Genomic DNA, 14,475 nt, shown 5'->3' on the forward strand with positions numbered 1-14,475 from the left:
TTCCAGGACGCATAGTTCAGAGATGTAGGGCCATTTCATTGATGGATTCAAACACCATCCAGCACAATTGTACTGGATTCTTTCAGGGCATTTGAGTCTCTAAGTTGTTCTGAAATAGGCGATTATTTAGAGACCCCGCTTATGAGCCGAGCTGCTGTATTAAACATTGATTGAAGTTCGTCCGTTTGATATTTTGGAAGGCTGGCATAAATTTCTTTGGAGTAATCGAGACGTGAGACTTCGCAAGAGTTGATGAGTAGTTTTGTTACATCCGTAGGAAGGTTTCATCGGACAGACTATAGTCGTTAGTTGCGCGTGAGGTTAATTGAATAGCCTTAAAATGTGTACCCTTCACCCCCCCCCTTTTTCCCCTTGTCGCCTTTCCTTGACCCGGGCCAAACGACAAGGAACATTATTATCGTTGCATTTTGGTCTCCGCGAACATTGTCGTGTCATTTTTTGTTAATACCCGAAAATTGTTAAACTCGGCTGTGATTATTTGGAACATCACATCGTCCAGTGAAACATTTTACCCGCCACAGTGAATGTCACTGTTTTTATTTATTTATTTTATTTTTTATATTAACTCCACACAGGAGGCCCTGAAGAAAATAATTTCCCTCAGGGCCTATGTCATCTTTGGGGATGCTGTGTGGAGGGTCTTTTTGTGGAGAGGAAGGAGTGAACATGGGTCTTGAAGAGTCCCATGTTGTAGGAGGGAGGAAACACAGAGGCCGGCAGTTCGTTCCACAGCCGAGCTGTTGAACTTAAGAACGAATCGTAGAAGCGACCCGTTCTCATGTGACAAGTGTCAACTGTGTACAAATGTTGGGCGCACGTTTGGCGTGTATTCCGACTACGCACCGGTGCCGAAGGGATCAATGACGCTAGTTCCTCAGAGCATCTTCCATTGTAATAAAGGTTGAACAAGGACAGCATACCTACCTGACGCCTGTGCTCTAAAGATTGCAGTCCGTTTGTTAAGATTGGGGAATCTATCAAACGGACCGCCCGTTTTTGCACAGAGTCTAGGGTTTTTTTCAGGTATTAAGGGACTCCGGACCAGAGATGGCTGCCAAATTCGACAGTAGGGCGCACTTGCGATTTGTACAGGGTCAGCAGTTGTGTACTATTAAAGTATCTGCGGGCCCTGTACAGTACGCCCAGCTTCTGAGAGGCCAACTTTACTCTGGCTTCGATGGAGCCCCCGTACCTGAGCTGGTCACTTATAGTTTTTTTTATTTTTATAGTGAATACCTCACAAGAGTCCCAACTGCTCCCGTCTGGAGCCAGTGAGACTATGGCATCCCCAATTGGGGGGATGTTGTGAGGCTGAAGGTAAGTGGGGAAGGGAAAGAGGAAGGTGGGGAAGTACCTGGCTATTCAGATCTAGTCACTAAACACGGCTTAAGCCATTTGGAGCAACGTTTCAATTCTGAATGGTGGTCTTACACCAGGGCGATACTGGTAGTATCTTCCACTCTGGAACGTACCGCAAATATACTATATATTATTTTAATTAATTAATTGTGAAATAACACAAATTAATCCAATAAAATTTATTTGCGCACGCCGGGTTCGAACCCGCGACCTTCGGAATGGCAGTCCAATGCGTTACCACTGGACTATGCCGGCGGTCGAACATATCAATGGAAGGCCTGTTCGGAAGATTGCTTCCGTTGAAGGAGACTAGATTATCATTTGGATCCCTTTTAGACGTAATCAGACAGGATTGGGTCTTTGAAACATTAAATTCGACGAGATTATTTTTACCCCAGGAGGAAATACTCTCGAGATAACCGTCCATTCTCTGCTTCAAAGCCCTCCGAGCCGTTGGAGTTTGTATGCCCTTTGGGGGCTTGTCAAACAAAAAGCTATCATGAACTGTACTGTCATCCGCGTAACAATGAATCGAATATGAATAATGAATTATGTTATGTGAACAAGTGTTAAAAGGAATTGCCTTAATTATATCCAAACTGATAGGTGTAAAAGGAACCAGCGGCTATGGAGGACGAGACCTAGGGGTAAGTCTTTGGCCTTTCCCACGCTTTTCCTCTCTTGTAAACACTATAAGGCAGATTCAATTCGTTTTGTTATTTTGTTAAGTCTTTATCGCACTTCCCGCAGCCCCCGCACAATTGCGAACGAAAGATTTTGCGCATCACCACTTGTCTTAGATACTATTTATTTGACTTTTAAGCCAAAAGTCCTAATCTAAATTGACACCGAGAAGTTTGACTGTTGTTTTGGGGATGATATCGTTGCCGGTGTGGGACTACTTTAACTCATCCCACATATGACAACATTAAAATAATTACTCCGCCACCTGAAGCCCCGGGAGACCTAGGTACGGACGGGAACGCAACTCTCTGGCATTCCACTTTCAACTTTCGACCAGACCACCCACCACTACCACCGTCTCTGCGTTCGCATAACGTGTAAATTCATTCTCGCAAATAAATTCAAACAAAGATCGCAGACCTTTATTTTTCATATCATCCGAATTCCTTGAACACTAATTTACGATACCGGCAGCCATCGTAAATTACACACCACACTGCCATACTGGTGACCCCTGTTCACGCTGCCATACCGGAAATAGAAATAGGTGAATCTTCTTTGAAATGTTGACGTTCATTTCCACCATCCAGCAATTTTTTTATTGGATTATATGAGGGAACTTGAGAGGTTATGAAGGAATTCTTCACGAAAATCACATCTCCAGGGCAACTAACGATTTTTTTTTGTCATAAGTATCCGTAAATCTCCTACTTTAGCGAGAAAGTCCTTAATTTAATCAGATGATCAAGTGTGAAATTAATTATGTATGTATTTTCTGTTTTAGCCTTCTGTTCAGTACCTGTGTTGTCTCTGACAGAACCACAGCCCGTGTACGCGACTGGTGGAGCCCTGCTGGCCCCCTCGGGCAACTCTGGCAGTATCACCTTCTCCGACGGACAGGTGGTCACCATGGCTTGCCCCGGTAGCACCTTGAGTCATCCCTCAGCGACCACCAAGCCGGTGGAAGCCGTGAGTAGTTTTTTTTCTTTCGGTTTATTATTTATGTTAATAGAGATGAGGTCATACTACGCACAATTATATGCACGCATTGTACAATTTAAGTGAATCATTTATCTTCTTAGGATCTATACGAAAGTTAGCTTTTAGAGTATCTTATCGATGACCATATCATTATACCCGCGCAGGGTTCGGTGGTGGTCAGAAGAGTTCATCACTCCTGGCTGGGGTCAACGGCCATCAAAAGGAGAACAGGAAAAAGAAGGCAAAGGCAGCAGCACTGAGGAGACACTGCTCCATCAATGGACATTTCTAAAACCGAGAGACGTCCTTCTTCACCCCTCCCTACGGCAGCCAGATGTCTGTGTGGGTCACCTCGCTGGTGTCCACCCAGGAGGTCATCAACCTCATGCTGGACAAGTATAAAGTATACTCCAATGCTCAGCGGTTTGCCTTGTTCATCGTCAGGGATAATGGAGAGCAGCGAAGTTCGAAGGGTTATAAATACCCTCTGCTGGTGTGGGTGCAATTGGATCCGCATGAAGACAACTCCAGACTATTTGTGATGGATGATGACAAAACAGGAGAGGTTTCTTCCGAAGATGCTCAGTTCTTTAATTTGTCTATATATAAGTGTGAATCTGGTCTCCACATGTACGGTAAAGAAGAACAATTAAAAGAGATATTTTTCAAGGACACTCATTGAGTCCTCTTTAGTTTTGCTAAGCATTGAAACCTCTATCTAAAATGTTCATTATAAGCAAGTTTGGAATAAAAGTTTAGGCTTATACAAGGGAAAGTAGTATAATTTCGCAATGAATTCAATTGAATTCCTTATCAATGTTAGAATATTGTAAGTTTGTAACTAAATTAAGATTTTATGTCCGAATGTAATTATTTCATATCGTATTAGGGATTGCGCTAATGATAGATGATATATTTACTATGTTATTTAATAATACATTCGTTTATATTAATAGTTTATTAGGAAACCTACCAATACCTTAAAAAAATGTGTTTCGAGGTTGTGATAATACATTACTGTGTACTAAATATTTATTAGTTTAAACCTATCAAAGATATCCCGTTCTTAACCGATTTACGATTAATTTAGTTTTCTTAATAAATTAGCAAAACTCATATTTCTACACGAACCTAATACCTAATACAGAGCTCTTGTACTAGCGTTTGGTCTAGGGCTGACCTTGCTTGTAGCATCAACCCCTAAACTAGCATAACTCAATGTTATTTTCAGAATCTCGTCTGCACCGGAGGAACTTCCTTCTCGGCGTCGAGCTGGCTCTCCGGCACGATCGGTTTCTCCACTGTGGCCTGCACAGCACACTCCAAGCCCACCGAGGCCAGGGGAGGCAGCTGCGTGGACGGAGGCACCATCATCACTGTGGGTCTGGCCGCCGCAGGCAAGGCGCACACCATTATGACTATCTGCTTCCACGAGGCCAAGGCCGAGGTGTTCTATGTGCTTTACGACCAGAACCCTGATAACGCTAAATACATGTCTGGTGTAGATAGACCTCTCACCTTCTCACGTGAGTTAAAAAATCATATTTTTGCATTAGTCTACACATAGTCTACGTCATCTTTGGGGATGTTGTGTGGGTTTTTTTTTAACCAGAATATGAGTTGAGTGATTGGCATTCAAATTTCGTGCCCTCATTAAAAATAATCCATACCTCCAAATATTAATACTGATACGTATAAACTAATTATGGTGCTATATAGCCAATGAATTTACCTATATTTTACCGTTTATTTTGAATTGTTAGTATTAATAAAAAAATATAAAGAAATCTGAAATTCAAACTCGGCATAATATGCCAAAAATTGTTGCTTATTTACATGGAAAAAAGTCGACTAAATCGAAAACAAGGTTATCTTACTCTCTTGTCTTGGGCCAGCTTGTAGCAAATTTACAAACATATAAACTGGAGTCAATACCGCTTATACCAAATCCTATTTTAATAGTACCGGCATTCACTTCGAATATTAACTGTTAACGAACGGAATCAATTGATCACGCCTTAGCTAAGGATTGTGTATACGATTTCTTTCAGTTCCAAGAACTTAGTTTGTTCACCCCCACTCAATAATAAGACAGCTACTTTGCATAACGAAGGATATAATTAAAAAAACTGTGCAAATTGACAGCGGATCCGTCACTTTGGAGGCCGCGCTAAAAGTAGCGGCTTTTGTCTACCGACTTTCGGAATCATACTCTGACCATGCTCGCAAATATCGCTATCTGACCATAGATGACAGATTTTGTCAATCTGGTATTGAAATAGGGCTTAGAATAGACCTCCAGAGACGATTTTGGAGACGGTCTGTTCTCTTTGGCCCAAACCTTGCCAGACCCGGAACAGCTGATTTTATAAAATCTCAATAGGAAACTAGGTTTGCGCAGACCTCACAAAGTCTTGGAGTTTGCCTTTTTCCCACAGTATGAACCTTTTCAAATGACTTTGTCTTCTTTGTTCATAGAGGGCATCTACTTCCCCGGCCTGAGCGTGAACACGTTGTATACCCAGAACTCACAGAAGGCCGCGTTCGACACGATCCTTGGCTCTGGGGCCGCTGACAAGTACATCAATACCACCCACTTCCTTACTCGAGGACACCTCGCCGCCAAGACCGACTATGTGTTCTCTCCGGCGCAGAGAGCTACCTTTACATTTGTGAACGTGGCCCCGCAGTGGTTACCGTTCAACGAAGGCAACTGGAACACTCTGGAACAGGTAATCTTCTAAAAATCTTCTTGTATCCAAGATGGAACATTACGTTACCTATTTTGTTGGGTTGAAATTTCAATTCATCAACGATAAATTTGTATATCAACGTGAATCATTTGTAATTTAACTAAACAAAAAATCCTACTGTTGCCGTCGGCTGTACAGTATAAATAAGCCCGACGCAGCGAGCAGTTAGTCAGTCATCAATCCGCCGTCAGTTAACAAGGCAACACGAGTCCCGCTCCTCTTACTCGCGCGTTAGGACAATATTCCCGGCTCCGCCCGGCCCAACTATGGACTCCATCGGGACATCATCATAGCGCCTTGGCCACCGTCCCTGGCCAGCGCACCATCGTATCCTAGCGCCCTGGTTCCAGCGCATCTGACCAGCGCTTCATCCATGCACCATGACCACCACGAGGACACGCAGCATCCTCATTGGTCTACGCAGCTCCCGCTCAACCGCCTACAAGGTCCACCGCACCTTCGGCCTTCCCGTCAGCACTAGAGTACCTGAAGACCCACTTTCTTCGCCAGTGCCTGACCGTCATCGAGTACCGGTCACCAGCGCCCGGCGTCGACTTACTGACCCGCGCTTGACCAGCCATCACAGCCAGCATCTGGTGAATACAACATCAGTCCTACGTCAACTCTCATCACGGCAAACTGACTCAATAAACACTGTGACCTTCACGACACGTCTTTCATTTCGTGCCTCTCGCCAGATCCCCAAAAAACAATTTTAATACTATAGCAAAAAGGCCAAAATTATTTTTTTAAATTATGTTCACTAACCAAAATAACGATTAAATATTATTATTCAATAGCCTATATTTGATCATTTAAAACACAAATGAATAAAGTAGGACATATCCGTACTAGATATTTTCTATACATTTTGGTACAAAAACTTTTTTTTCGGTTGGGTTGGGTATTTTGGTCAAATATAAATTTATTTTTTGCACAAAAAAAGGCCACGCATCAGTTCCTCTTATTGAAAATAGAACTTTTGGTCGAAGAAACGACTCGTTCTCATGTGACAATTTAATGTTAACAGTGTACAAACGTTTGCGCGCGTTTAGCGTGTATCCAGACTTTACACTGGTACTTCAGTAATATAAAATAGTACTTCTTATAATATGGGATCAATAACGCCGTTCGTCGGAGAATCTTCCATCGAAATACTGGTAGAACAAGTACAGATTTTTTTTCCACCTGACGCCTATGCCCTAAAGATAGCAATTCGTTTGTTAAGATGGGGAAAGTGTCAAACGCACCGCCTGTTTCTGCGGATATCTGAAGGTCGCAGTCATTTTCCCTAACGTAAGATTAAAGATTAAGTTATTTTTATTGAATCTGTGCGATTGTTGAAAATGAACACTTGACCCGTAGTCACAAAGTAAGCACGCTCTGTTTAAATCACACCCACCAAACATGCCATCATTACGCCATCTCGAAATACAGTTTATTCAAAGAATAATCTTAAGCTGCCATCCATGATTAGAGATTTTAATCACATTAACATGGAGATTATATTGATAATTCTTTGGGGATCTGGTGAGGAGATACCAAATGAAAGAGGTCGTGAAGGTCACAGTGTTTATTTGAGTCAGTTGCCGTGATGAGAGATGACTAAGGACCGATGTTGTACACTCCGGATGCAGGCGGTGAAGTGTTGGTCAAGCGCGGGTCAGTGAGTCGACGCCGCTGCTGGTGACCGGACTCGTTGACGGTCAGGAACTGGCGAAGAACGTGGGTCTTCAGGTACTCCAGTTCTGACAGGAAAGCCGAAGGTGCGGTGGACCTTGTTGGCGGTTGTACAGGAGGTGCGTAGACCAGGGAGGATGCTGCCTGGTCTAGGTGCATGCTGGTCCGGATGTAGCGCTGGTCAGATGCGATAATCTCCTTAATTGTCCGGTCTCAAACCATTCGCTGTTTTAAATAAGGTTTTTTTTTTTTTTTAAATGATTCTTTATTGAATGAAAATTTTCACTTTTTTTTTTTTTTTTTTAGACAATGTATAGATAGTCCCACGAAGCTGCCACATGGCTGCTTGTCTGCAGGTTCTATCTCAATATACAGTTATAATACAATATAAGTCTCCCGTTATACAAAATAAATAATAGACTCTTACATACAATCATAGAACTCACTAAAGCGTCCCAAGTACACTAACACTTTGAATGACAATACGATGGCATACATTCAAAAATACAAGACAATATAGCACATAGATAACACACATTCAAAGTAAGACATATACGATAACACAATGTAATAGAATTAACATAACACAAATAAAAAGCTTGCTAGTGAACAAAAAAAAAAAAATACATTCATTTATATTAGAATTTAAACTTTCAATTAATGTCTTTCCTTTTCTTATTTGTTTGCTCTATTTTTTATAGATATACAGATTTTTCATTTATAAGCCACATCTTTACAGTTTTCATGCTTAAACTCTTATTTTCTGAAAAAACAAATTTATTTTTGAGCTTATTAAAAATCACTGGTACACAGTACTCCAGCGTTCGGCTTCCATACTTATTTGTTATTTTAGGTATTTTCAGCCCTTTGTTTTCTGTAAGACGTGTGCTGTGACTATGTACCAGTGGTTAAAATTAAATTATTATTTATTTTTATAAATTAAACACATCAGCAATTAGAAGAGGGGTTAACGGCTTCCCTCGTGGTTACGATCATTTAATGAAATGTCATTAATTTGTGTTATTTCACAACTAATTCATTAAAAATAATGTACAGCACTAACTGAAGTCTCCGGCGTTGCCCGGGCTTGCTATACCAAGGCGTAATCTAATAAGCAACACAGACAACAGAAGCATATTGTACGAAACAAAGTTAATGAACAAAAAAATGTGGTTCCAAGGATTTTTTTTAACAAAGTTTGAAGAATTAGTTAAAAAACTGCAAAAATTCAAAAACGTTAATCTCGCAAGTAATCTTTTAACTTCGTTAATTACAACGTTTCAGAACTTGAGACTGCGTATTGGGGACGCAGACGTAAGGACTAAGATCTACACCGGCACTTGGGGTATCCTTCAACTGAAGGACAACAGTGGAACTGCAAGGAACCTTTACCTCAGTCCTTCAGGAAGTAAGATCCCTGTGCCACTGTGGTACTACAAGGTAAGATAGAGCACAACTGTACATTTATATCTATCTATATCTTAATATATAAAAATCACGTGTCATTGCGTTAGTACACACTAATCTCCGAAATCGTCAAACCGGTTTTAATGAAATTTTGTGAACGTGTATAGTTGGTTCTAACTTGAAAGATATGACAGTTTTAGACCTGATAGTTGTCGTTGTTATCAGGATATAAAAAATATTAGCTTCAATTTTTTTTTTCAGATTGCTTCGAAATTTTGACACAACGTTGCATTCGCGTTACGCGTATGTGCTTTTAAAATATGGATATCACCGGTAAAAATAGGATTAAAAAAAACAGCGTATTCTGTTGGACAGACATGCTATTAAACAAAATGAATAAGTATAAAAAATCTGTTGGATATAAAGCAACAAGCGCTATTGTTTTTCTATTCGCACAGACAGAATGAGCCACAGCAACGCGTAGCGAGGTACAGATGTTGTACGAGGTATTGAGTTATTTTATTAAAGCCTTTTTGTAACTTTATCCCGTACTGTTGAACACATCTACAACTTCTGTGAAAGCATCGCCAATAGCATGCAATTTTGGTACAAGCAACTATCTAAATGACCGAGACTTGATATTGCTGTTTCATTGAGTCATGTTATTACAGCCTTCTTGTAACTTTATTTCGTGTAGTCGAACACATCAACTCCACAAATTCTGTGAAAGCATTTCCAATAGCAATCTAGATAGAAGGAACAATCTAAATGACAGATTCCTGATATTGTTGGTCTTCATTATCACCTTCTTCGAAGATTAAACACTGTGTAAATTACAATCTATTGACTATGAAATATTTCACATCACATTAAAACCTACTTATAATTTGCAGGTAGTCCACGAGCCCAGCACCGGCAAGGCCACCGCCTTCCTGGGACTGAACAACCCGCACGTGACTCTTGCCGAGGCGCGAGCTCTGGCGTTCTGCACCGACCAGTGCACCGACGAGGCATTCGATTGGATCAAATGGCAGAACAACGACGTGGGCATGGGCTTCAGTATCTGCTGCAATATCGCGGACTTCAGGGCGGTCGTCACCCGCCTGCCCGCCTTCACCGCTAACGGCGGACTTTTCTCCTAGACGTCTGTGCAACCTGACTTCAGATTTGAGCAACCTAACCTAAGATTTTTGCAACTCAAACTAAGATTTGTGCAATCTAACCTAATATTTGCGTAACACGACCTAACTATAACTGGTAGAATACCGACGAGGGTTTAATCTTCAGCATCCGGTGCATAATCAACTAACTCAGACACAAGGCTGCTCGCCTTTACCGCTAACGGCACACTTTATCTCGTAGACGCCTGTTCAACCCGGCCTGAGGTTTGCGCAATCTAACCTAAGATTTGTGCAACCCAACCTAAAATTTGTGCAACCCAACCTAATCAAACTCTACTTCCAACTGGCAGAATTCTTACGTGGGTATTCAGCATTCACAGTAATATCGCCGAAATCAGTCATTAGGTTGCTCGACTTCAACGCTGTCATTGGACTCTTATAGTGGACATCTGCGCAACCTGACCTAAAGTTTGAACAACCTAACCTAAAATTACATTTTAAAGGCCTTTTCTACTACAAATTCTAACATTGACCACCTGGTTTGATATCACTGTTAATATTTTTTATAATCTTGCATTCTAAACAATAAAAAGCTATTGCATAAAGATATATTTTATTCTAAAACATAATTTATCCAACCTACAGTTGTTACTGTTACCTAACCTAACCTAACCCTTCAGGCCTCTGGCTTATTTACGATATAATAGCTTAGATTTGAGAAAAAATTATGAAACTTTGTGATTTTTTTATTATTTTTCTTATAAAAAATGAGATACCATTAATATATTTGTCTGATTTTTTTTTCGTATTAAGTCATTTTAGTTCAATGTTTAGACGAAAAAAGGTGAGCAATTTTTTACTTTTTAACGTTTGAGTTCAAAATTTTCATATCACAAAAATGATCTAAATTTTTAATATTATAATATGTATTTCATCACCTTTGTAAAACAGTTTGTAGTTTTCGGATACGTTCAGATATATTCCATTTATTTGGATTTATTGCAAAGCGGATATACGCACAAGTTCTCTGACTTTCTGACAGCATATTTAAGAAATAAAAGTGTCAATATGCTAATGGATTGAAGGGTTAAGTAAGTCAGAATTTGTTTATTTTATTAAGATAGAAATTATTTTACTGTATACAATTCTAACTTTACAGTCCAACAAAGAAATTTCGGTTTTAAGATGGTCTAATTATTGCCAATCTTAGTTCTTATTACACAATAATATATTATATAAGTAGAGATAAATGTATTACATCATATTTAACCCTCCAGGCATTGGAAGGACATTACTAGCCACAAATATCATATTCCATTATAGCCTCTGAAGGACAGATCTGACCGGGGCGTCAATACATTATACAAGTATTTTTATCTTTTTTTCTATTATGCGTAGATATGTAAAGTGCAAAGATAAATAAGGATTCTTCACAGTTTGTATCAAATATTTATATATTATTACATGGATAAAAATTTTTAAAAAATGTCAAAGTGCGTGATTTCGAATTGGTGGTATTTTTTCATTGACAGTTGAAAGTTAGAATTTAATTAGATGTTTTATTGCATAAATAGCATAAAAATTAAATTGAAGGTATTCTTAATAATTTCCTAAACAAAACAAAATTGTTTTAAAATGTATTGTTTAATATATATTTTTTTTTAATTTCAATATTTTGTTTAAATAAAAACATTTCGAACATAATTTTATCTTGTTTCAAAAATGCTTGGTTTCGTGCTACGTGTAAGTAAAATATTCAGTAATCCGCGTACAATAAATTGTAATGTTATATTTCGCATTAGTCAGAAGTACACTGGAATATGCATCGCCTATTTGGAATCCACAATATAAACTTTACATAGATAGTATAGAACGTATTCAAAACAAGTTTACAAAATATATTACCTACAGATTCAACAATAATTTTGAGTGTACATTTGAAACTTTGCAGCGAAGACGAGCAGTAGCTGACTCAATATTTATACACAGAATTTTAAACAATGAGATTGAGTGTAGGTACTGAACTTCTGTCCCTTATTAACTTTAACATACCTCTGAGACGTACACGACATACAGTGCTATTCCACACGCTAAATAAATAATTATAAAATAAATGCAGCATCTAATTCGAAAATTAACCGAGCTCTTCATACTGTAAATAATATTTGTCTTAAATCTAACACTGACATTTTTTCGGATTCACTGCCAATTGAAATTCAAACGTGGCATCATGTCAATAATCTAAAGTATTCAATGCGTATACACACAGACACACACACACAAACACTCACACATACATTATACACGTCACACACACACACCTATAAACTACACAAGTCACCTGATAATTAAGAAATACACATACCATTTAGCAGACATTACAAGGAAACATATCATAGGTACACAACATGAAATATCTTATTCCTGTATATTGTTTCATCTCTGTAAATCATGTACTCTTTGTTTCTATAATAGAAAATAAATAAAAAAATAAAAAATGGTATTTCTTACATCGAAAATATAAAAAATAAGAAATATGTACATTTAGACATTTTAGACACCTCGGAAGGTATCCGAAATTCCTAGAAAATTCACCATGTCGTTGGTAAAAATATTTAAAAATCTGAAGGGTTAATACACTCAGTTGAACGATAGCTGCCCATATTTGATGTCAACCATAGACATATCAATATTAGTAGACCTGCCCTAAGTGATTAAAAGCGTATTATCCCCACTCCCCATACCGGTTCCATTGGAGCCGGCTGTGCTCGCGTATGGCCTCAAGTGAAATTTGAAAACGTGACGTCATCATTCTTGTGCGAACTATGGTCGAGGCATCATCGGTTCATTTTACGAAATAACACGGCAAAATGTTGACTTGTACTATGAAAACTTGTAAAAATAGATGTGAAAAAGAGAATAAACCCAATTGTCGTATTACATTCCATATATATTATAAGCATTATTTTACTTTATTTTAAGCATATTCACATCGTATAATATGAATCAGTTGTTACTATCACATCGAGAAACGTCTGGACGCGAAACACAAAGCTGGTTGGTTGCTGGGAAGTAAATTATGAACATTTATAAAAGTGTCTTAACTAAATACTTAAACGAAATATTCGACTCTGAAAATAGAACCGAATTTTTTTGCCGAATTTGGACTTCGCACATTTGTTCATAACGTGGCGAGTAATTTGCGCTCCCATGTAAAAATGTCTATTCATTCAAAAGCAGATTTTACTTTTAAGAAGTAAATGGTGATATTATAATGCGAGATGCCTATTTACTGTCAGATTGATTTATTGACGAATCACAGTCAGCTTCAATCCCTTCGTTCTTCAACAGTTGATTTTACCCCTCGCCATTATCTTCTCGTCTATTAATTCCTATGTCTGTGATATCAACGCTCTAGGCCTTGTGCCATGGCTGCAAAAATATGGTTTGACGATTTTAGCTAATTTATTTTTATAAAACCTAAAAATATGGGATTGGTAATGAAATAATGGTGGAATCGTTGGCTTTAATTCACAGTAATCAGTTTATATGTCTCCATATTAATATTCGGAGGTATGATTTTTTAAATGAGCGCGTCGACTCTTTAGCAAAAATGTAACTTTATTTTTTATTTATTTATCAATTTACGAACTGACGGGTTTATGGAGCCCGCTAGTTCGTGAATAGATAATTGAATGAATGAATAAATATAAAACACTAGATTTTATGTGTCCCATGGATATTATGTTAATACAACTTGTTGGCACCTAGCATCGTGCTACCTACCTTTATATCCTTTATAAAATTATTGTGGCCTATCGACCTCTCCCCTCCTCTCCTCTCCTATGCCGACGTTAGTTGAGTTAAAATATTCGTCCTGTCAACATCGTTTGATTACGGAGCCCCCTTTATCGACCGTGTCGAAAATCAAAGCCATCGTGAGCTCGCGCATGGTGAAATTTGTGAATTGTTGTGAACCAGCGCAAATAAGGATTGAAAACCGTGGAAGAATAGAAAAGGGTAAGTCGGCATTCCGAACCTTTTCCATTTCCTATTATTCCGCGTTGCGACGGTGCGTTTCCGTCCCCAACATTGGTCCTTCGAGCCGGATAATTTATATTAATTGAAAAAATTGTGGTTAATTTAATTATTTCAAGGTTAAATTGTTCATAAAAGTTGATCTATGTGTAAAATTCGCGTCAGCCGTGCTGTTAGCGAAAATTGCCTGTAGGTAGTAAAAAATACTTAATTGGTGACAAATTTGTTAATATTTAAAATAAATTGTTGTATTCACTCGGCATTTTTGTGCAGATTAATTTCTCAATACAATGGCTGAGAAAAAAGTACTTTTGTTGCAATCCCGACGTGAGCGAATAGTATCTCGTATTCGTATTACGCAAGAGCTCATAGCGAGCACTTATGATGATAGTAAGAAAAAAGATACGTTTCTTGCTAGATGTGAAAAGTTA

General features: G+C 38.7%; 1 protein-coding gene across 1 annotated transcript; it reads left to right on the top strand.

Annotated features, from left to right (window-relative positions):
* Positions 1-3,379: 3,379 nt before the first annotated feature.
* LOC149414498 (salivary endonuclease-like) lies at positions 3,380-10,027 on the top strand. Its single transcript, XM_089644205.1, has 5 exons — positions 3,380-3,610; positions 4,277-4,571; positions 5,524-5,777; positions 8,763-8,918; positions 9,779-10,027. The coding sequence occupies exons 1-5, from the start codon at positions 3,380-3,382 to the stop codon at positions 10,025-10,027; spliced, it is 1,185 nt and encodes a 394-aa protein (XP_089500331.1).
* The last annotated feature ends 4,448 nt before the right edge of the window (positions 10,028-14,475 follow it).

Source organism: Hesperophylax consimilis, chromosome 20 (assembly GCF_061612785.1).
Source record: "Hesperophylax consimilis isolate HC1 chromosome 20, BYU_Hcon_1.0, whole genome shotgun sequence".
NCBI classification, from domain to species: Eukaryota; Metazoa; Arthropoda; class Insecta; order Trichoptera; family Limnephilidae; genus Hesperophylax; species Hesperophylax consimilis.